Below are 21,918 nucleotides of genomic sequence, written 5' to 3'. Positions count from 1 at the left end.
CCCGAAAGTCGAAGGGGTGCAGTAGAGTAATGACACGTCATATCAATCGATAGACAGCCTCTCCAAGACTCCGACTACTTTTGATTACGTGGCCCTCGAATCCATTCATACCACCTCAATTGAGTGAATGCCAAATGGCCAAGTGAAGGTCCACCTGGCCACCGACCCTATGAGGAAAAGGTGGAATGTTCCTCACTGTCTTCTGTTCGATCTCTCAAGATCGGAGAGTTCTTTTTTTCTTTCTCGGAACTGAATGTGCGTCTAACCTTATTCCACCTCCGCTGCCGCGCTGCCGCCCCTCATCCACCGCGCCTGATTTTTTAGCTTTTCGCAATTTCAAAACTACCAAATCCGGACAGAAGAACAACCTTGCTTCTTTCATCCTTCCAAATACGTTTCCCACACCTGGCCCCTAGTGCGTCTTGGGGGATACTATACCGCCGGAAGACTCGAAATCCGTACTGTGTGGCTGTTTCGGACCGCGTGCCTGGATCTTCACCATCCGACTTCGGCGTCGGTTGTTGGCCTTTGGCATGTCAGGTGCACAGAGGAACGAGGTTCAAGCAAGGTTAGAACGGATGAAACAATGCCTTATTTTGACCGTAGTGTTGCGCTTGTACACAACAGTCGATCTTTGACTGATTTTGATAATGAGAGGACCCTCGTACCTTGATCAGAAACATCACTGAGAGTGGTTATCGTTAGCGTCTTTTACATGATTTTTCGAATATTGTAGCTTTCGTCTTTTCATTTCAATATTGTCTCTTTCACTGTTTTGATTCTATCCCCTTAGTCATTCGATCTCGATTGTCTTTCGATTGGAGAATATCAACATCGACGGCCTTGACGGCTTGGAACACTTCTTGGACACTGTTAAACAGGATTCATCTCTCAATTCGACATAGTGAGTCACACGTTCCACTTCAATTCTTTCCCATACCTAATCCCCCTGCCTGCATCTTTCTCGTTCGTCTACAATATGCTTCCATTACAAATGACAGTCTCACCATGAGTATCATACGATCGCCACCGCTCAAACAATTCCTGACTCATATCCGACCGGATTCGCGGATTTGCCAAACATAGGGACAGATCATGGAATACAATTCTAAGACAATCGAAGCTGACATCAGGAAGTCTTTGATTTGAAACAAGGTCTTTCTTTTCCGACGACCTCAATAACGCCTCAGCCTGAGACGTACACAGACCTCTTGATTCCCCGCATTGACCTGTCACGTCACTGCACGGGCCCCGGGTCATTCTCTCCCTCTCGCTTCTTCCTCCATCTTCAAGTCGAACAGCAATCGAATTTCCAAAATCCTTTGTATATTTCCACAAGTCGACAGCTCGGGTACATTCGGAGGCTACTTCCTATTCGGGCAGACAAATAAACTGTCACGGGGCATAGAGAAACAAGGTCGACGAGTGGTATAAGATCATCTTGATCCCCCCTTTGCCGCCACCCGTCATCTATCATCCATCACCATCACCATCAACCGATCTTGCACTTCCGGGTCGTTCCTGAAAGTGTGGACTAAACACCAATTCTTACGGCTCTTGGGCTACACGGACCTCTCCAAATATACAAATTGCAAACTCGTCTCCTCAAATCGCCAAGCAACACAACATTCGCCCGTCCCAATACCTTCTTCGCCCCCGGTGGGTGACGCCCTCACAGGACCACCTTTAGTCTTTCGCCTTCCATCTCATCAGCTTGCAAAACACTTACAACAAGTTCACCCTCCCACCCTTGCTCGCCCATTGGTCACCGCTGATCGGTTGAGCTAGCTAGACGCTCGTCCCCCTTCACCTGGGTCCGTGACCTCCTAGGCCTGCTAGGTGTACTTTGTTCCATCTAGGGCAAGTAGACAGAATTCTTACAACCATGACTTCAACTTCTACATTTCAGTTCGACGCCCTTATTACTCCCACACCGGATGTTATGCGCATGGTCAAGCAATCACACGTACACGATCAATCTATGGAAGCTTGTATACGTAGAGAAAGACGTAAGGCTCGTGTTGTTCCAGTCGGAAATCAGCGTGTAACTGTGAGTTCTCACTTACTTCCACTATTTGACTCTCCTCACGCTTCGTTAAAAGCCAACGAACGCTAATGATTAGATGACAAACACTGCTCAACCCATTTCAGCACCTACTCCCTCTCCCTCCTCACGTAACAAACCACTCCCACCTTCCATCTTGCGTCGCGCACCACCCTCTTCGTTTCACTACGACACCCACTCCGACGCACCTCTCTCAGCTCCTCCGGCCCCTCCTTCTCACTCCGACTTTTCTCCAGCGGAATCATCCACTGCAGTCCGTCGACGCTCCTCGAGAGTCCGTTTCTCAGACTATGACCTTCCCTCTGCCTCATCCGTCCCTTCAGCCCTTCGTCGTCTGGCATCTGAAGACGGACTACGCTCGGACCCTTCGTCTCATCCGCCCAAGGCGCTCGTCGGCAGCCCAAGGGCCCGCGCTAGCGTAGCCGAATTTAGGTCAGCCCGTAATGCTCGTCGAACCAGTATCGCCTCTGTTCAATCCAACCATTCGTTCGCTTCCTTCTCTTCCTTCTCTTCAGACCCGTTTGCAACCGAGTCGAGCATGTCTTCATGCTCTCTCAGTGGGGAGTCGCAAGAATGGGATGGATTTGCACCACAAGCATTACCATATCCAAAGGTTCCCAAGGCGCTCTCGCGTTATAGTGTATCCACGGAATCGTCTGTCTCAGATAACGGTTCGGAACCGACCAGGGCGTCACGATCGATAACGACAACTGCAACGTTGACCCGGAAACCATCCATTCCTGCTTCTGCGGATCTTAGACGGACATTATCAGCTACTGCTTCGTCTAGTGATATGACGACACCCATACGACCAAGTTTTCTACGAGCTACCTCCCTAGGAACCGAGGATACTAGATCGAATGGGGAGGTCAGACCGACCGGAGTTGTTTCGAAATTGTCGGTACCGAGATTGAATCGAAGTCATTTCCGAGGAGATTTGGGTCTGTCACCACGTACGCCTACGCCCGTTTTGGAGCAGAACGAGCGAATGGAATCGACTCCTGCCGTACCTTCAGCCGAGGTGGTGTCACAAGTGAATCATTGCATTCCGGTTGAGCAAACCGATGATGTCAACGACAAGGTGGTCGATGGAATGGAACGAGTGGGAAAGGTCGAACAGGTGGGAAAGGTGGAAAAAATAAAAGTGAAAGTCAAGAAACATCGCAAGACAGACTCTGCGTTGAGTCTATCAGGAATAATGACATTTCCTCTTCCTCCCGATCGACAACAAGATTTACAAGTCACTGTGGAAAGTCCTACTACTCCCTGTCGACCGGGTGGCTTATCAGTCGATCTTGGTGTTTCAAAATACACTCCATCTCTTTCCTCATCCACTGTCACATCTCCAATCGTAACCGTGACATCAGCTGCAATCGTACGCTCAACCAGTCCAGATGTGAAAGAACTTCGACGAAGAACATCGGATGCTAAGCGCCTTCGAAGACTTTCTGCCGTCGAACCAGAATCTGATGAATCGGAGCTTGGTGAGTCGTTTTCACTTACACATTTAGAAAATCGTGCTGATAAGGAACAGAAATTAACGTGCCTCTCGCCCAAGCAGCTGTGAAGAATAGAATAGTCTCACCACATTCACGTCTTCTCAAACGACATTCTAGACCTTCGTACGACCTCAGACCGAGTTTACAACGTAAAGCCAGCGGTTCTGATCGTGTTGGATGGAGCGGGTCTGATTCAGAAGAAGAGGAATGGGCTCAAGCAGTCAGAGTGATAACATTACGAAAACTTTCAACTCCGTCTATTCGCAAAACTCCTAATACTCCTATTCCGACTCTTTCTTCCTCTCCTTCGCCACATTCACTCCAATTCTCTTCTTCTTCAACTCGTTTATCCGATTCTCATTCTCAATCCTACCTCTCAACGTCTTATTCTCATTCGACACATTTATCAACTTCTCCATCGTTATATTCTCTCCGCACCTCAACAACGCAGACATCAGACATTCACTCTGATCTTTCAAAAGCGGTTGAATCCAGGTTCAGTAGATCATCCCAAGATTCAGGAATGTCTAGTAGTTCTTATACTTCCCGATTATCACACCTCTCTCAAGCATCATCCAACACTGCCATCTCATCAGTCTCTTCGGAATTGATGACACCAACTACATCAATAACGAACTTACGTCCTATTCTCACTTTGAAAAAACCTGGTAATTTCAATTGGGGTGGTTCTGCACCTCCTTCACCAGGTACCGAATCACCATTTGGAATCGCTCAATCTCAAGCTCAGGGATTCTACGATGGTCTATTGGCGAAACTAGGAAATCATTCTAATTCTCCCCCTCGTTCACATTCCTCAATCAAAAACTTACCTACCACATCATCCAGTGTGTTCTCTGGAATCAGTCCTAGTGCAAGTATAAATGTCAATAACGGACCAACACAGACGGTTTTACCTCAACCGACAAGTCTAGATCCAGACGTTTGGGGGGAACCAGAGGTACTGGAAGATGAGATAAGTTCGGACGAAGAAGGATTCTCTTTTGAGAAATGGTCAGAATTACATTCTTCTAATCATAATATTGCAGCTTTGCTTCGTTCGTCCAGTCGAAATGAGGATGGAGATATGGGACATGTGAGAGGGATAGGTATGCCAGAATGGGAAGATGGATTAGGAGTAGAATTAAATAGAGTGATTGTTATTTGATGGTAGACTGTAAGAAAAAATAAAAAGTAGATTTTAGAATTTTAAAGCATAATCATATTGGAATTGAATGAATTTTCTTGTCGTCTTGTTCAAACCTTTTAACTCTGTTCTACTCTCTTACACTCTATTCTATACCTTACACTCTGTTCTACACTTTGCATTCTATTCTACTCTTTCACACTCTGTTCTACACTTTTCACTCTGTTCTACACTTCACTGAATACCTTATGAGATGAGTACTCAAACGATACAGTACAGGCGACGAGTCTGAATGAAAGGTAAAACGTTGCATTGTCCCATGATATCATCGTGTTTAAAATCTATCACACAAAAGTCTCATTCTTCGCATTCTTCCGGATCACTACCATATCCTCTTTCAGTAGCTTCTTTCATACCTTTCTTAATCTCTTCACATAATTCAACCTCCATTCTTACTTCCACACCACCATTCCCTTCCACCTTCATCTCATCCCCTCTCCCTCCAATATGAACGTATTCAGAACCTCCCATACGATCAAGATTGCTACCTTCCTTCGGTGTCCAAACATGTTCCGATATCCTCTCTCCCCTTCCAGTCCGTTTAGCCCGACTCCACATTCCGACATTTGAATCAGTTATGAATTTCCAAGTCACATATGGCCAAGATGAATGAGAAGGTAAAGGATCGTAGAATTCATGTGCTATTTCACGAAGTTTAGGTAAACGAGTCCATGGGACGGAAGGAAAGTCGTGGTGTTCGTTATGATATCCGACCTGCAAGTAAGATTGTTTCCAATCGTGACATTGGTACGAGTTCATGTGGCATAGCGTAGGGCAAGTGCAGGTGTTATAGTCTGATACGAGTGTTTGATGATGCATCATGAAGTATGGAACATACTTCGACACGAGGTTGAATTTATTTATCACGTAGCAGGATCCACTTGACAGGCGGGAGGATTGAAAAAATAGAGAAAAAGAGAGGAAGGGGAGGGGGGGAGGGTACATTGTGTGTTTCGACAAGAATTTCTCAATATCCCTCAGGAGATAGCAATATTGTGGATTAGAACCAAAGCGACAACTCACGTTATAACACAAAACATTCAACCAACCATAATAACTAGTAGTCTCTTGTGCTAAATCCTGTACACTCCCCACTTCCGGAGCAGGTTGCATAAGATAATGTTCCGCGATGAAATGAGCAGCACAAGGATGTAAACTTCCCGCGAAGAAAGAACTCATGATTAGATAGATGAGTGAATTCCATCCTGCTACAGAAACGAGTAAAATGTCGAATGTAAGAACTGAAATGAGATTTAAAAGATGCCAACGAGTGAAAGTTTGAGATCTGATGAATCCTGGTCTCAGGGCGTAGAAGAGGAGTTGGAATGTTCTATACGTCAACTTTTGTACATCTTGCAACTTATGATCATGAGAGAATCACACTTATGACCGTTGAAACCAGTCTACTTCCATTAGGTGACCATGGTGATAGAGATATGTAAAGATTGCGATTAGATGCGAAAAAATCGTCATCGGACACGTAGAAATTAAGGATAGATGTGGAAAAGTGACCAGATGTGGAAGTAGGAAGCAAACATACGCAAAGAAAGTTTTCCCAGCAACATTATTCAACAAAACAGCTTCTAACCTACTAGGTAAATCCGTATCGATACCATCTTCTCCTAAAAATTTATGATGTTCAATATGATATCCTTTAAATGCCATGGCGTATGGTACTCCAATAGCGAAATTTGCAATTATTGCCAATATCTTATTCGCTCGAAGAGAACGAAATGCTAAATTGTGGGTGATTTCATGTATCGCCAAAAAAGTATTTTGGTTGAACGTCCCTCCTAGGATATAAGCGGTGAGTATGAACTTGATAGAGAAAGGGTGTGAATTTCGTAAGATTACAGAGAGGGTGATTTGGGATATAAGGACTAGAATGACTAGGGGGAATGTTAGAGAGGTCGGCCCCATGAGTTTACGGATCTGATATCAGCATAAGTCAAGTGTGTTTGTGTCTTGTATCTTGTGTCTTGTGAGTTTCACAGGACAGAAGGGGGCCGATCTAAGTGATTTTATAGTGGATTTCGGAATGTCGGTGTGAAGATAAGAGTGGGACGAATTGTTGAAGAAGATCTCTTCCTAGAAATCGGGCGTATATCGATAAAGACAACGACTTTTAATCGCAATTGTGTGACAATGAAGCTCGGAGAAGATCAAGATAATGAAAGTCAAAGAAAAGTCAAGGATGGAAAAATATATAGAATGACTTGCAGTAATAAAACGTTAACTGACTCACCTCAGGATGTACCTTCAAAATAGCCATCCTCCTACTTCTATGAGGTTCTTCAGTCGTCATCCAAAGAAAATCAGGTAAAGGATCGATGAAGTCTTTCTCTTCTTCCAATATAGTTAATTCAGAAGGAGAATAAGCACTGGAAACATCCTCTATGGTCGAATCTGATTCGATCTCTGTTCGATGAACTTCTTCGGAAGAAGGAACATTGAGTCGTTTTGAAAAATCCGTCTGATCGTCTACTTGGTTTATGAGGGTATTCGATAGAATGGAAGGTTTAGGTATGGGTCGACGGATGAGATGAGTCAAATAACGAGAATAAGACATTCTGTTGGTGATTGTTGTGTTGTGTCTAAATAATGGCAAGTGGTGGGATTTTGGAGAATCTTGAGGGAGCGGTAAGGGTTTATCTCTCTAGTCGTCTAGGAATCTATGATTCTATTCTCGTAGTAAGTATTTACGGTTGCGAGTGAGATGTGTGAAATGGAGGAGAGAGATGAAGAAGTGGGAACAAGAGTTAGATGTGGAATGTGCAACTGCAACTGCAACTGCGGAAAACTGCAATCCCACGTGGTAGAAAACACCTGTCCAAATTGACGTTACTTAGTGGTGAGTAAGTAGTAGACTAGTAGGACTACGATAACTGGCAGCTGTTGATGTGCATATGATATAGACAATTACATATGCTACATGTCAGTCAGATGAAACAACATACACAACCTTACAACCCCAAATCATCCACTCAATCCATTTCCAACCACTTCCTCTTCGAGTCGTACCAACCCCTTCCTACCCTCTCCCACACCTCTCATCCTCCATTTTCTCCTCCTTTTCAACGCCTCTTCCCAACCTTTCAATACCCACTTCAACCACGCCACCTCTTCCCACCTCTCATCCCTGACCAAACGTTGATGCAACACGTCGACATCTTCGAACAGCATATGAGGCGGGATATCCGGTTCAGCCACGATAGTCCTATCTGTCGCTCTCACCGCTAAACCCATGTCTTGAACCGGGGTATATCCCATTGTGATCTTCTCCGGCGGGTAAAGAGTATAAAAGTCTTTGAGATTATCTAAGGCTTGGTCGAGGTGCTCGGATAGGGTCAGAAGTCGGATACGTGCTCGCCAGGTTTTCTCCACTTGTCTAGGACCTAGTCCAGCTAGGAAGAGACGTCGAACTTGTGTTGTATCTGATGAAGACTGTGACGTTGAAGAATCATGGATTGGTCCGAGTGAGAAGGAATGAGAGAGATATTGAGAGTGCAATGTTTGCTGTTGAGCTTGGTGATCCCAATGGTTGGCGAAGAAAATGTACTCTTTCCACAATTCCTCGCCCCAAGAAAGAGCGGTATCACGATCCTCTGAAGACATACGACCGCGAGAACACCGTTCTAGTGCTTGAAGGTATGACCAGCCATTAGGTCTTGTAGACACTTGCGACCAGGTCGCTTCCCATGTATTCCTAGCTAGCTCTAGGGAGGAAGAATGAGCGAGATGAACAGAGAGATACGAATTTACGAGTTTGGGACCGAGTTGAACGTGAGAGAATACACCATCGTGATTAGATGAGGAGATATCTTGAACCAATCTGACGAATAGAGCTTCGGCTTCACGAAGAGCGTCGGAGCTTGTCATCGGCATGTGGTTATTGTCTTGGTCGTCTGTTGTTGACACAGAGGCGATGGCTTCTGACGAAGACGATATGTCGTACAGCTCACCCATCATATCGACTTCGAACAAGTCGTCTTGCGGAACCCCACGGTCCGCCCTGATCTCTTTCGAATTGTCGTGTTTGGGTCCAATATTCTCAGAAGTCTGAGCGACTTCCTTCAGCATCTTCCTAGACACTGGTGGCTTCCAAGCGGCATAAGTCATGAACACCCCACTCAACAGCTCATCGTTGACCCATCCCAACCATTCCCTCTCTCCATGTCCTAGCTCTTCCACACTTCTCATAAGTTTTACAACCTCCGTCAATGCCCATCGGGCTCTCATCAAATCTCCAGCACGTTTTGTTCCTTCTAACAGAGCCGTGAATGTGTTAACAGTGGGCACATAGTTCGACCATCTACCACTCAATTCCCCGTCATCTTCGAACGGCCGGAATGTCGCGTCTGTATGTTTCGCCAGCATCTGACGCAGAAGATCAAAACCCTCCAGATAATCCTTCCTTGTCGAACATAACGCGCGGATGATAGCATCGTATTCTTCACGTTGAGGTATAATACCCCCTTCGGTCATCTCGATCCATAAATCTCTAGCTCGTTCCGGTTGAGGATCCGACGATACGGAGCATGCCAATATCATTGTGTTATAGATTTTCGTTGTGGGAATGGGATGTGCAGTAAGACGCATGTGTGTGAAGAGATCCCAAGCCAAGGCACGGGTATGAGAGGTGGGTTGATGATGAGGAGAAGAGGAGGTCAAGTGATGAAGGATAAAATTGTATGATGTTTGAGATAAGGGTGAACCGAAAGTTTCGTGTTGCTTCAAGATACTTATAGCAGCTTGATAATCGGGTGGAGTGGTTTGTAGGTGTGCTCTGATGAGTACGTCGGAAATGGGGGGAACAATGAGATCTTCTGATACATCAGCGGAGAAACATAATCATGTCAGAAGGACATACGGGGTACATAAATTTCTTGAAGTCTCATAATCTCATGTGGTCGACCGAACTTGGCATAGATGTTCATGATATCAAGGATGTATCCTTCCTTGAGACTCATACCGTGTGACTGACCGTTAGTGACATCGCAATATTTGTCATCAGCACTTACCTCTACAAGCTGAAGGACTCTCTCTGCTCCCGAGGGGTCATGTCGGTCTACCTACACCTGTCAGTCTCCGCATGCCACTATATAATTGACACTCACATATTCCTGTAACAACACCTCCCATTCTCCTCTGCTCAATATTCCGAGGGGCACGCTAGTCGGAGTTTTGGGATCAGCATCGACGGATAATGTCCCCAGCAGTTGTGTTACTCTTTGGTGGACCTCACTAGAGCCAGCAGATATCATCTCCCCAGTCTCCATTCTCTGCGCCAACCCCATCTGCGTTCTACTTTCCGACATATTGTCCAGGCTCGTATCACCTTGCTGTCCAATTGCCATCTCCAGTAATCGTTGTTCGACCGTTGTCAATACATCGGTTGACCGCTTCTGTCTTTTTAGTTCCGGAGCCATTATTCTAGGCACTGAAGAGCCGTCCTCCTCTGATCCGGTAAGGACCAGAGCAGCGTAGAATGACCGAAGTGCCTGTTCATCGAGTTCCGGTAGATCCGCCGTCAATTGGGCAGACAGCCGAGCTTTGATCTTTCTCTGTGAGCGGATGTCGGAAGGTTTAGATTGTGAAATAACACTCTGCTCGACATGTCTGGGTGATCGTGATGGGCGGGGCGGGACATGGTCGAGAGACGGTGAATGAGGATCCGGTCGATAGAGGGGGAAGCGAGAGGGGTCGACGGAAGGAATGGAGTGAGGCTCGAGAGGTGCTTCAGTTTGTGCAAGTTGAGCATGTACATAACGTATGAGTAGACGAGATGGGGTTGAAGGGATGATTGTATGAGTTAGGGTGGTCCGTAGCATGGTGGTGACTGAAGGCAATGGAGAGCAAAGTACAAGTAGTATGGACCAAGAAATCTTTCGAGGGGAAAACGGACGCCGGAGATAATTCAAACTCCGTGTCGACCCACCCTTGCGGCAGGCGGCAACAAGGCAAGCAACACAGCACCAAGCGACATGCGGCATGCGGCAATCGCTATGAGAGGCATGGGGGTAATAGTATTGTAGTACTTAGTGAGATGGAAGTGCAGGGGCAAGTATCGAGTAGATGGTGTATGCTGCATATGCACGAGCTTGCCACTGCATTCGTTGCAGCGACCACTACTCTACACATGTGGCCATGAACCAACCCAGCCATGCCAGCCAGCCAGCCGACTCAGGCACATGGTTTATCGTCCATTGATCCATTGATCTATTAACGCCCCTTGTCTCTCGATAAGGACCTCTAGGCATCCCTTTCGTCTTGTCACTCAACTAGTCATCCTCACTCTTGTTGCTTGCTACTACTGGATTCTATGTTTTTGCCTCTCACCAAGCCGCTTCAAGCACTGCCAACACCACTCGTACAAGTTTTTCGCGTCGCATAGGTGACAGACATCTTTTCGCGCTCGGATCGTTCAAACGCCCCCGCTTGCACTTTTCCTCGCTCAGACCCACTCACAACTTTTTCTTCTTCTTCTCCCCCATAATGTCCACCATAACCACTCCACCTCGTACACCTTCCTATCACACTCCCAATTCTTCACCTCCTCAACCCCTATCACTCTCACCCACTTCTACGCCAGCCTTCCCCTCTTCTGGCCCTTCCACCCTTACCCCTCCCGACTATTCCTCCATCGATTCCTCCCCCGCCCCCGCAGGGCAGTCCACAAAGAACAGGGAGAAGCAGGCTATCCGGGATCGTCATCGAGAAGAAGAAGAACAGCTCCTTGCTCGACGTCTGGGAAACCCCACACTTGACCCAAAATCAAACTCCCTCCAAGCTGACAATCTCTCTGGATCCGACTTTGATTCTCACACCGTTCGTCCCAAGCAAACTGCACGGCTGAGTAGTCGCTCTCCGCCGACCCCGATTACACCTGCGAAGAACGGTGCACAAGATCAGAAACAGGCGATAGGACATCGGGGTTTCCTTCCGCCTGGAATGGACGTGAGGGATGCTTTGTCAAGATGCGAGGATCCGACATTAGGATGGAGTTTGCAATTTTGGGTCACCATCGCAGATCCATTAGTCAGTTCGACTAGCTGTTTTATCTGACGATAGCATACAGCTTACAGACAGACACATCACGTCTTCTTCGCCTGTCCCGCTTCTGGACAATGCAGTTGGGACCCTCCAGTCGGAGCGTTTGTCGTACCTCGTTCCCCGGATGGAGAATGGTGGGAGTTGGCAGACACCACTAGGAAGAACAGAAGTTATTACTACAGTAAGATTGGAGGTAATTCTCTATCATTGCTGACTACAGACACTTTGACGAGTAAAACCCAGTGGACCAGACCGGGCGGTGACGCATTTGTGATTCCCCTCGGCCTCATTCAAGTAAGTGATCGCGCCTTCGTAAAGTCAACCAGACCGCGATATAGAAAGCACGACTCTTGACTGACGTAAAGAAAAACGCTCTTCCACCTCGACCAGATGGTTCGGACGTGATCACACCCAGCAAAAGACAATCTCGCCTTACACCTCGGAAAGATCGAGCATCGGTTGTGTCACCTCTCCGAATGCCATCGACCCATGTAATATCTCAACTATCAGCTTCAGCCTCTATCCACTCTCAGGATACCATTCAGAGCGCTCTGGGCGATATGCCCAGCGCTACACATTTCCCTGAACCTCAACCCTACTCCTCGCCAGCTCGCGGGCCACGGGCGAAAGTTGCGAGTAGCACTGGAGCCTTATCCCCGCCTCAGAACGGCTTTCCGCCACGTTCACCGCTGGTCACCGTCGATGAAGGATCGGGGACCGAGACGGACAGGAGTGACGGTAGTGGATGGTGGGGAAGGAGGAAGTCGAATGCTTTGACGGGCATCTTGGGCAGTCCATTGAAAGGGAGGACGAAGAAGGATTTGGCCATAATACCATTGTCTGATTCCGAAGGTGGGCCTTCCGTCTTCACACTCAGCCATCAGGATATATGACTGACAGAGGAAGACGCAAGTCAGGGTCGATCACCTCCACCTGAAGTCTCTCCACCCATCCCGATCAAAGACAGTCAGTCGAAAAGTCTACCCAACATCGGAGCCGCCGAGCCAATCTTCGTAGAATCCCGAGTCAGAACAAAACGTCTTTCTACGGGGTGAGTCAGATCGCTCGTGTCATCGACAACTTTCACCATCCAGAAAAAAGATAGCTGATTCTCAGATGGCACCCCCTCCTCCCTGCAGATATATCCAAGGCCATTCAAAGTTTCCAAGGAACCAACTCCGCTCACAAATACTTTGCTACCCAGCGTTCTGGTGTGTTGAGACAGAAAGTTCCATTGGAACGTATTATGGAATGGCAAAAATCTCCAATTTCCTCCCCTCTTCTGGTGCTTTCCCGTGCAAGGCACAAAGACGCCTTGAACACCTTCAAAGTCATCCAACATGTCATGGGAGAACGAGACCGACATGTCGAAGGTGCCAAGGTCGTACATGCTAGTTCTAGCTCCAGAAATCTTGCTCAAATCGCTTTAGGCCGAAATAAGAACGTACCTGGAGGGATCGATGGAGGTGCTGGGCGAGGCAAAGGAGCGGAGAGCGGGAATGAAGATATGAATGAGAAAATGGTGGTCCTGCAAGAAATCAGATGGTTGATTCAGCTGGCAGTGAGTAATGGGGAAATGAGGGACGAAGTGTATTGTCAGTTGGTCAAGCAATTGACAAAGAATCCTGATCGGTGAGTGTTTCATATTTGACCTTTTCTTCTGATGATTTCATCTGTTTTTTATCATATGAGTCATTGGTGTTGATTCTCAGTGATTCGGTCGTGTTAGGATTTCAGCTGTTTTGCGTTCTGGTCAATGCCTTCGGACCAAGTCAGAACTTCGAATCTTTTGTTCAAAACTTTCTCAAGTCCCATGTCGGTCAAGAAGAGAATGGCGTTGGGGTCATGGCAGATTGTGAGTCATGATCAATCTTAGTCCCATGTGCACCCGACCCTCTTGCGATCTGGAGCGGGAGATTGTGTTGACTTAGGGTCATGGCTGATTTCATAGACTGTTTGAGTAAACTACAAGTCATGGCCACTCAAGGAGGTAGAGGGAGAGTTCTGACAGTCGGCGAGATTGAACATGCTTCTGTGCGTTGTCTTATGTCCTTCCTTGGTCTCCTATATCTCATATCTCAATGTCGTTGATACAAAAATTCTCTCACGCATACCTATGTTGAGTGAAGATGAGAACGTGCTTTGGAGTGTCAGGATAAACGCTCATTGACACAGGATGGGGCATTTTATCCTTCTGTCTATGGGGAATCCTTGGACAGGATCATGGATCTGCAGGAACGGTCATATCCAGATGCTATGGTTCCGGTCATTTTACCTTTCCTCGCTGAGAGGATCGTTTCGCTGGGAGGAATGGAATGTGAAGGTATATTTCGGATTCCTGGAGATGGGGATTCGGTTTCGGAGCTGAGAAGTCGGATGGACAGGGGGCATTATCAGTTGGTGGGTTGCGCCGTCATTGTCTCACTTCACACCTCGATCCCTCCAAGACATGTCTTTACTTTCGTCAAGATCATCTTCGGATCCTGTTTGGTGTCGCATCAGACCGGGCCTTCTTGACAGTGTCCTCGCTGTCATCGATCTGATGGCGTTAGAAGGAGAACGAAGGATAGTACTCACCATGCAGCAAGGTATTGACGATCCTCACGTCGCTGCCTCCCTGTACAAACTGTGGCTACGGGAACTAGAAGAACCCGTCGTACCTACGAACATGTACAACGACGCTCTCTCTTCCTCTCGTACGCCATCTCAGGCCATCGCTTTCGTCTCGACCTTACCTACGAATCACAAAAGGGTCTTAATCTTCGTCATCAGCTTCGCCCAAGTTTTTCTTCGTCCCGAAGTGGTCGAACGGACTAAGATGAATGCTGGCAACTTGGGTGAGAAATACCATACTTTTGTTAGACGAAAGCTGAATCAAAGCTCGAGTACTCGCACCTAACATTCTACGTACAACCTCAAGCGATCTCACGACAGTCTACACCAATGCCACCTTCGAAGCCAAGTTCATACTTCATCTTTTGGAACATCTCAATTGTCGATCTGTAGATTCAGAATATAAAGGATATGTCCTTTCCAAAGACGAACCATGAGCTGGATTCTTGATTCGTATGGGAAAACGGGGAATGTGATCTCAGAAACAAATCTATTCATCTTGCATTCGATCCGTGCCTAGCTGAAGAGGGAACTGATGTGATCTTGTTTCACCTCTGACATCAAGGGACGAGTGGTCCGCGCGAAAGATTAGATTCAATATTCCATCAAAAATCTACTCCACACGCGTCTGACTTTGTAACGCGACGACGAGCAAGACTCCGAGTAGAGTGCATGACAACAGAGGACAAAGCTCAGATCTAGATTTGAGATGTTGGGAGGATCTGTGAGTATGCACGTCAACAACTTGGTCGCAGAGGATGAGGGAGGTTATGTCTTTTTAACTTTTGACATTATCACAAGAACCCACTGATCGTCGTTCTTTTTGTGCAAGTACTGTAGTAAGTATCGTAGTCGCTCATTCTCAACTTTGATTTTTCTCAGTCGGGATCGTTGATCGGTCTGTGTTTGTACAGAGGTATTCAGGAGACGAGGACGGTGGGGAGATATGGAGACGTTTATATCAGCTAGGTGAGTTGTTTTTCTCCTCCTTATATCACTGTCTCTAGAGAAGAGAGCGATTGGTCTCGTGTCGGGCCAGTAGAAGCATAAAGAGAGGGGGACATAATTAACAACGTCGCAGTTCCCCACTCGTCACTTATACCCCATGCAAATGTGATCCGGCTGTAGGATGGGGAATGTGGAATGGGACGGAAGTCAATGGGAGTGATCCGGGCTGGTGGACTGTGGCTCAGGAGGCAAGTGTGGAGATGAATTTCACTGGTGAGTACGTTCCTAGTGGATTTCACATACTTTTTCCTGCTACACGAATCATCAAAACATGAAGGTATTGATACTGAGACTAAGGGACCGGTTTGACATTTAACCTGACACTTTCTGATCCGTCAAAATATGAGACAATCATCACGATCAACTCTACAGTCCCACCTGCATCAGCTATCTCGAATGCTACCTCTGTTTCTTCTTTACCATGGGGTCGACATATGTTTCGTCTCAATCTCACTCGAGTTTCCTCGAATACCTCTCAGAGTCTTACAAAGAAATCTGATCGTACACAACGGTCAGATGTCGATCATACGAGGTTTTCATCCCTTCCCAAAACTCGACCATACAGTCATCTCGAAGATACAAGTCGGATCCATAATTTTGATCGCGCACAACAGGTCAACGATGAATCCGACTTTCTCGATATAGGAGGATCGTTCCAGGAAACCGACCTAGGTTGGGCTAAGTTAAATGGGGTAGTGGGACAGATGGGATCGTCTCAAACCTCAGGGTCGAGGAACGAAACGATTGATGACACCGCTTGGAGGGATTGGAGGGTGGTTTTGACCCCAGGGTGGAACATGCTTGAAGGTCCGACAGGGGCTAGTAATTGGATTGATAATGTTCGTCATTTCAACCCCGCCTATTCGTGGCTCTTTTAGCTCTCTTCGAAGTGTACTTCGCCCAGACCCATTCTACAATCTATGAGATATCGATTTGTATGTCATACCTCAATATCGAGGAACGAAGCTCCTTGCGGATCTTCTGGATTGAGATTTGGGCATTTTGGGAAATGAGGAAGAGATGACTAACTGACCTTGATAGACAGACGTACAAAACGAATTCCCAACATTATCAAACGATTATAACTCTTCCATCTCCTTCACATCCCAACCAGATGCGGCCACTACCATCTTATTCTCCGGTTCTACTTTCTGGGCGTATGGTATTTCCGGTCCTAAGGAAGGTACATACGAAGTAGATTTGGATGGACAATCTCAAGGCGTGTTCAATGCTTCTACACCGCAACGCGTCTACTCAAGTGTGTTGTTTCATACTTCCGGTCTCAAGGAGGGGAACCATTCTGTCGTTTTGAAGAATAAAGATGGACGGTTGAGTTTTGATAAAGCTGTCATTTGGTCTGGATTGACATTGTGAGTTCAAAATATATATACATTCCAATCCATCCTACACTCTTGTCCGTGTCCATTTCTTCTTCTACCAGCACTTTCTTCCAACTTTACCTCATATGTCATTAGTCATGTCCTTGGGTGGAAGCGAGATCACAACAGGATCAATCGTCAAATCCGGATGACTTGTTTGGTAGGATGAGGCAGACGACAGTAGTGATGACTGATCTTTAGTGCTCCAACCATCAATACAAACACAAGCTCCACCTCAGTGTCAACACCAAGCTCAACTCCTGGTGCTATAGTCAATCATCGATTAGACATCCCTGCTATAGCTGGTATTTCCGCAGGTGCAGCCGCTTTGATTCTGCTTGTGTTGTTATGGGCCATTTGGGCGTGTCTTCGTCGTCGTCGACGACGAAGTTTTACTGCTCATCAGGCTGACCCGAAAATGACCACTGTGAGTTTTCTTCCCTCCACTGTATCCATCTTTCGTTTTCTTGCTCATTATCATCCTTTACACTCTCCACTTGCGCATTCCCTTCGAGCCGAAAGACCAATCCCGTGGCATCAAATATCTCATTGATCATCGCCTTTCTCCTCTGTGAAGCCCTAAAGTACGACGTGTGGTTGTCGTTTGGAAAGTAACGAAAACACAGAAATAGAAGAAAATGCTAAGAAACACCAGTTCTGGCGATGGTCAGCTAATAAATCAAAAACATCTTCAAACTTTTTTCGTCTTGCCACACCTACATCAGCGACTTTTGATCCTCATTTTCGTTTCCCATCACCTTCTTCTTTACTCTATCCTCATCCTCAAACTTCTCCTACTCCTATAAGCAATAACATATCAAATGGATCACAAAAAGGAGAATCACAAAAGGGGAAAAGCTTTTTCAAATTTTCTTCACCTGTCAAAACTCCCACTAGTTTACCTGATACTATCAAATCAGAACTCAACGTCCAACGATCGAATCATCCGTACCGTACCCATCCTCTCGGTCAAATAACGAACGAGGTGATAGAGAAAAATGTGATTAGCCGGATGAAGGGAGCAGAAGTAATAGTCAATCCATTGGACGGAGGAAATATAAATCGAATGAAAAGTTTTCAAAAAGAAAATACATTATCACCAGCTATTTCAACGGCTTTATCAGGTCAAACTAATAGTCCATTAACACAATTACGTTTAGAACATGATGAAAGTTATTTTCCAAAGATGAAATCTAAAGCTAGTATAAGTAGTAAGATGACTTTTGGTATGAGTGATTTAGGTGGGATATTAGATGGTTATAAGATTACTTCTATTGATCGAAATGATAAGAATGATTTGAAAGATTTTTTGGATCAAGGTCCACCTGAAGAGATAGGAAAGACGTTTGTGGATTTGGAACAACAACCTTCTAAAAAAAGATTTTTCGGGAAAAGTGAAGGTTAGTCATATATGTCGTTGTCAAATGGATATGTTTTGGAAAGGAGGCTGATCATTAGGGAGACCTAAATCGAGCGAATCAGCTAGGATGGGAGGAAAGGGATATTTCTGATTAGTTTGACGATCAACGAAGTCTTGTGTTCATCATCCTTGTCACGTCACCACAATGGTGCAGACATGCGGCACATTACGATGGAAGGGAGACGTGGATTGTAAAGGAAATGAGACGGTGATTGTAAGGAAGAGGGGCGACGATTGTAAGGTGAAAGAGTAGGTAGCAGGATGAGCAGAGAGTAAGGGCCGGACCCTGGGACTTTATGAATACAATGGACAATGTATGAGATGCATGCATACTATGATCATTGAGATGGGTATCTGATAATGACTGATATATATGAATTAGACTAATGCTTCGGGTAGCATTCACAGAGGTGTAGATCACCTCTAGAAAGTACCCTATCATTCAATCATCGAAGCATCTAATCCCTACCAATCAGCAATCCACAATCTTCAAAGAAGAAAAAACTCACAAGACCATGTAAGAACATGTTAACATTACGCAACCTCATTTCAGCTTTAAAAGGAGGAGTCACGGGATTCCTTGCTCCTTGAACAGTATGTAAAATCTTGTCTCTTAACGCAGCTACGAGATTCGTTTGTTCTTCCTCTGGTGCATTGACAGCTAATCTAAACATTAGTATTAGTCATGGGCATGGGGGAGAAATGAAGATGACTGACGCAGCTGCTAAACCCCATACTTCCGCTTCTCGTCTTTCCATCTCTAAACTCTCCTTTTCACCCACTCCTTCCCCTCCGAGAAGATAAGCTCCAGGTCCGAACGCCGCCTTTTGCGCTACTGAAGCGGGGAACAATTCGGGTAGATGAGGAAGTATGAGATGGAGGAAATAAGCAAAGGTTCGCTGCCAGTGATCCACTTCTGCGGGATCTGGTCCAGGGATTGGCTGAGGGTTGTTCGGATCAGCTGGGGAAACACGGATCAGACTTTGAGCTCGGGAGAGAAGAGCCGTGAAAAGGGCTACACCGGGCTACAAAATCAGCATGCTTGTTTTCATTGGAACCGTGTACGGTTGGGACTCGAAGGGAAAAGATGACTGTTGTAACGATCGCAATGAGGGCAAAAATTCGCTGGGACGGTTAAAGTGAGGAAGAAAAACTCACTCTAGTCGACGCTACCTGCTTCAAATTTGGCATCTTCTGCGTACATATGTTGAGTAACCCCGCCACAAGACCCAGATTGCAAGTGCTGATCAACATGTCCATACCCGGCACCACGCATTGCAAAAAGCAATCCGTCTCTGCTTCCCTACGAGCACGCTCGACCCTGTCCATCTTATTGAGCAGAGATGCGTCCGCCACTGGAGGCGGAGGGGCATGAGCGATGACATCGAGTTGAGGGTAGGTAGCGATAAGTAGGGTGAGTAATGTGAGAGCTTGAGAATGAGGGAGGTGGCGTAGGACACGAGGCATGAGACGTTGTCCCTTGACAGCATTGAGTAGAGAGATGAAAGGGTGCGGTGTGCTAATCGTCAACTCGCCGATATTTGCCGAGCTCCTTTCACAGGGTGACTACACTGATCATGGCGAGGAAGAAAGTACGAGAAACTTACCTAACGTCCAATGGCTCCATCACCATCAACCGCCGCCAAATCTCTTCCACCTTTAACTGACACTCCTCATCCCATGCTTTCATTTCATCCGACTCAGGTGATGGCTGAGTACGTCGAAGCTGCTCCAACTCCAGCACGAGGTCGTACATTTCTTCCAAAGCGTACATGACCTGTTTGCGTGTAAGAGCTGGACGATGCACTCCAGATGTCTGGTTGAGAGCGCTGGTCGGTCGATGTTCAGGTTTACTACCGACAGGCACGGCGAGGACGGGTCGAGGTGCAGCGATACCACTTCGGCTCACACGTCCAAGTGCTCCTTTCAGAGTTGCTAGAAATATCAGCCTGTGTTCAACAGCGTACTTATCAAACCTACCAGAATCCATGGTTTTCTTGTGAGCAGCACGACTGTCTACCAGACGTTTGACTTGAGTGGATAACCGTTGCATCGTTTTGCTACCCATTTTGCCAAATCGGCTTTCAGTAGGTGCACTGACACTGAGAGCTGCACCAGGTGCAATCTGTACGACAGCCGTCTTCTCATCCGCCTGTTCAGCAGCCAACCGACTCCTTTTGATCGCCGAAAAAACCTGGGCGTAGAAATCTGACGTGTAAGGATCGTCGGTGACCAGCTGCGACAGCTGCATACGAGTGATGTAGTCTTTGTCGGATGAACCCATGGTGTGATTGTATCGTGACATAGACTCTATCTTCGCTGCGACGCGTTTGCGCAAAGCGTCTAGTCTTGCCAGCTCTTCCGGTGAGGGCTGGGGAGGAAGTGGTGGTTCAGAAGCGGGACCAAGATGGGCGGGAGGTAAATCCGGGCGAGGTGTAGCGCCGAGTTGCGGGAAGATGCTATCGAGTAGGGCGTGTCCAGAGGCGTAGCCTGAGCCAGGTAGGGGGACAGTTGGGGTCGAATCCGGTCGGGAAGGCGGAGACAGTAATGACTGAACCGGGAGCGAAGGCGGCGGTAGGATAGGTTGGGGTGGGAGTGAAGGCGGAGGCTGAGACATTGGGGGCATCGGAGTAGTGGTCATCATCTCCCTTTCGATCTCTTCCAAACTCAGAATCCTAGGTTGCTGCGGGGGTTGAGGTTGGTGTGTGAATGGTTCAAGATCTATGCCTGCCATCTCCGCTTCAATCTCCTCAAGGGTCTTGATATGTCCCACGGGGCGTTGGAACGTTTGAGGGGCAATTTGTCCTGGAGGAGCCACTGCTTCCGGTCTGGCGACTGAAAATGTAAGGCGATGATGACAAACTGGCAAAGACTACCTACCTGATGTCGGTTGCGTTCCCCAAAGTTGACTAGGAGCAACATTTGGCTTATTCCACAAACTCCCTCCAGCGGCGGCTGAGAGCTTGGAGGGTTTAGCCTTTGTGTCCACTGGCTTCTTAGGGACTGATTCTGTACATGTCAGCTGAAGATGACAATGTTCCGGGTAGCTCACTTGTAACACGAGAAGAATAAAAGTCATCCTCTGACATAGCAAAAGGATCAGCGACAGGTTTCGGCTTGTATCTCGATTGAGTTGATGCTATAGGTCCCCTTGGTTTACCTGAAGTCTTGCTTGGAGCTGCAGTTTGTTTGGGTGCTGCGAATTGAAAGTCTGTACCTGACATGTATCAGCTTGAGATCGGAACCAGTCAATAGATTTATAAACCCACCCAAACCTCTCGGATCAACACCAAAAGTCTCATGGTTGAAATCATCATGAGCGTCACGTAACGCGTCGTCCAAGCCTTGTCCCCAGGTATAAACCGCTACATCTTCTTCCGCGCCTTGACCGATACCAAAGGCTTGATCGACGTGATCAGCTTGAAATCCTGGGAAGGGAGGTTTGGATTGTGAAGATGAATCATTTCTACGTTCAGGAAGAGCAGAGTCGAAACCGAAGAAACCGCCTGACATTGTGGATGTGAGTTGTAGGTTGGAGGTTGGTTGTAGTAGTGTGTGGTTGGATCGAGTGAGAGACGGAGAAATTGGACTTAAGTTCGGGAATTCCGTTGACGCCGGCGTTGTTGGCCGGGTGGCGTTCTGACAACTTGCTCACTTTCCCTAAACACTCTCTCCTC

General features: G+C 46.8%; 6 protein-coding genes across 6 annotated transcripts; 3 read left to right on the top strand and 3 right to left on the bottom strand.

The window, feature by feature from the left end:
* Positions 1-1,885: 1,885 nt before the first annotated feature.
* Positions 1,886-4,729, top strand: TREMEDRAFT_61695 (uncharacterized protein; the record flags this gene model as incomplete). The annotated part of the gene is made up of 3 exons (XM_007004080.1): positions 1,886-2,050; positions 2,124-3,549; positions 3,600-4,729. The coding sequence occupies 3 exons, from the start codon at positions 1,886-1,888 to the stop codon at positions 4,727-4,729; spliced, it is 2,721 nt and encodes a 906-aa protein (XP_007004142.1).
* A 273-nt stretch (positions 4,730-5,002) lies between these two features.
* On the bottom strand, positions 5,003-7,516 carry TREMEDRAFT_38594 (uncharacterized protein). Its single transcript, XM_007003872.1, has 4 exons — positions 7,014-7,516; positions 6,309-6,700; positions 5,792-6,098; positions 5,003-5,482 (listed from the first exon to the last, which is right to left on the bottom strand). Exons 1-4 carry the CDS (start codon positions 7,335-7,337, stop codon positions 5,066-5,068), a joined length of 1,440 nt encoding a protein of 479 aa, XP_007003934.1. The 5' UTR covers positions 7,338-7,516; the 3' UTR covers positions 5,003-5,065.
* A 228-nt stretch (positions 7,517-7,744) lies between these two features.
* TREMEDRAFT_29866 (uncharacterized protein) lies at positions 7,745-10,599 on the bottom strand (the record flags this gene model as incomplete). The annotated part of the gene is made up of 4 exons (XM_007003803.1): positions 7,745-9,594; positions 9,639-9,747; positions 9,790-9,836; positions 9,882-10,599. The coding sequence occupies 4 exons, from the start codon at positions 10,597-10,599 to the stop codon at positions 7,745-7,747; spliced, it is 2,724 nt and encodes a 907-aa protein (XP_007003865.1).
* Positions 10,600-11,657: 1,058 nt separating this feature from the next.
* Positions 11,658-14,948, top strand: TREMEDRAFT_38591 (uncharacterized protein). The gene is made up of 11 exons (XM_007003871.1): positions 11,658-11,806; positions 11,858-12,002; positions 12,042-12,115; positions 12,187-12,673; positions 12,728-12,872; positions 12,938-13,453; positions 13,534-13,676; positions 13,773-13,855; positions 13,997-14,221; positions 14,406-14,658; positions 14,702-14,948. The coding sequence occupies exons 1-11, from the start codon at positions 11,720-11,722 to the stop codon at positions 14,869-14,871; spliced, it is 2,328 nt and encodes a 775-aa protein (XP_007003933.1). The 5' UTR covers positions 11,658-11,719; the 3' UTR covers positions 14,872-14,948.
* A 1,225-nt stretch (positions 14,949-16,173) lies between these two features.
* On the top strand, positions 16,174-16,675 carry TREMEDRAFT_20077 (uncharacterized protein; the record flags this gene model as incomplete). The annotated part of the gene is made up of 2 exons (XM_007003749.1): positions 16,174-16,281; positions 16,484-16,675. Coding segments are annotated over 2 exons (300 nt in total), but the record flags the coding sequence as incomplete, so codon positions are not given.
* Positions 16,676-18,548: 1,873 nt separating this feature from the next.
* On the bottom strand, positions 18,549-21,762 carry TREMEDRAFT_71451 (uncharacterized protein). Its single transcript, XM_007004290.1, has 9 exons — positions 21,511-21,762; positions 21,294-21,458; positions 21,122-21,250; positions 20,222-21,076; positions 19,849-20,176; positions 19,400-19,760; positions 18,959-19,266; positions 18,751-18,907; positions 18,549-18,706 (listed from the first exon to the last, which is right to left on the bottom strand). Exons 1-9 carry the CDS (start codon positions 21,752-21,754, stop codon positions 18,680-18,682), a joined length of 2,574 nt encoding a protein of 857 aa, XP_007004352.1. The 5' UTR covers positions 21,755-21,762; the 3' UTR covers positions 18,549-18,679.
* Between the last annotated feature and the right edge of the window lie 156 nt (positions 21,763-21,918).

This window comes from Tremella mesenterica (assembly GCF_000271645.1).
Source record: "Tremella mesenterica DSM 1558 unplaced genomic scaffold TREMEscaffold_4, whole genome shotgun sequence".
In the NCBI taxonomy this organism is placed as follows: Eukaryota; Fungi; Basidiomycota; class Tremellomycetes; order Tremellales; family Tremellaceae; genus Tremella; species Tremella mesenterica.
This window is presented reverse-complemented; position numbering and strand designations above follow the sequence as displayed.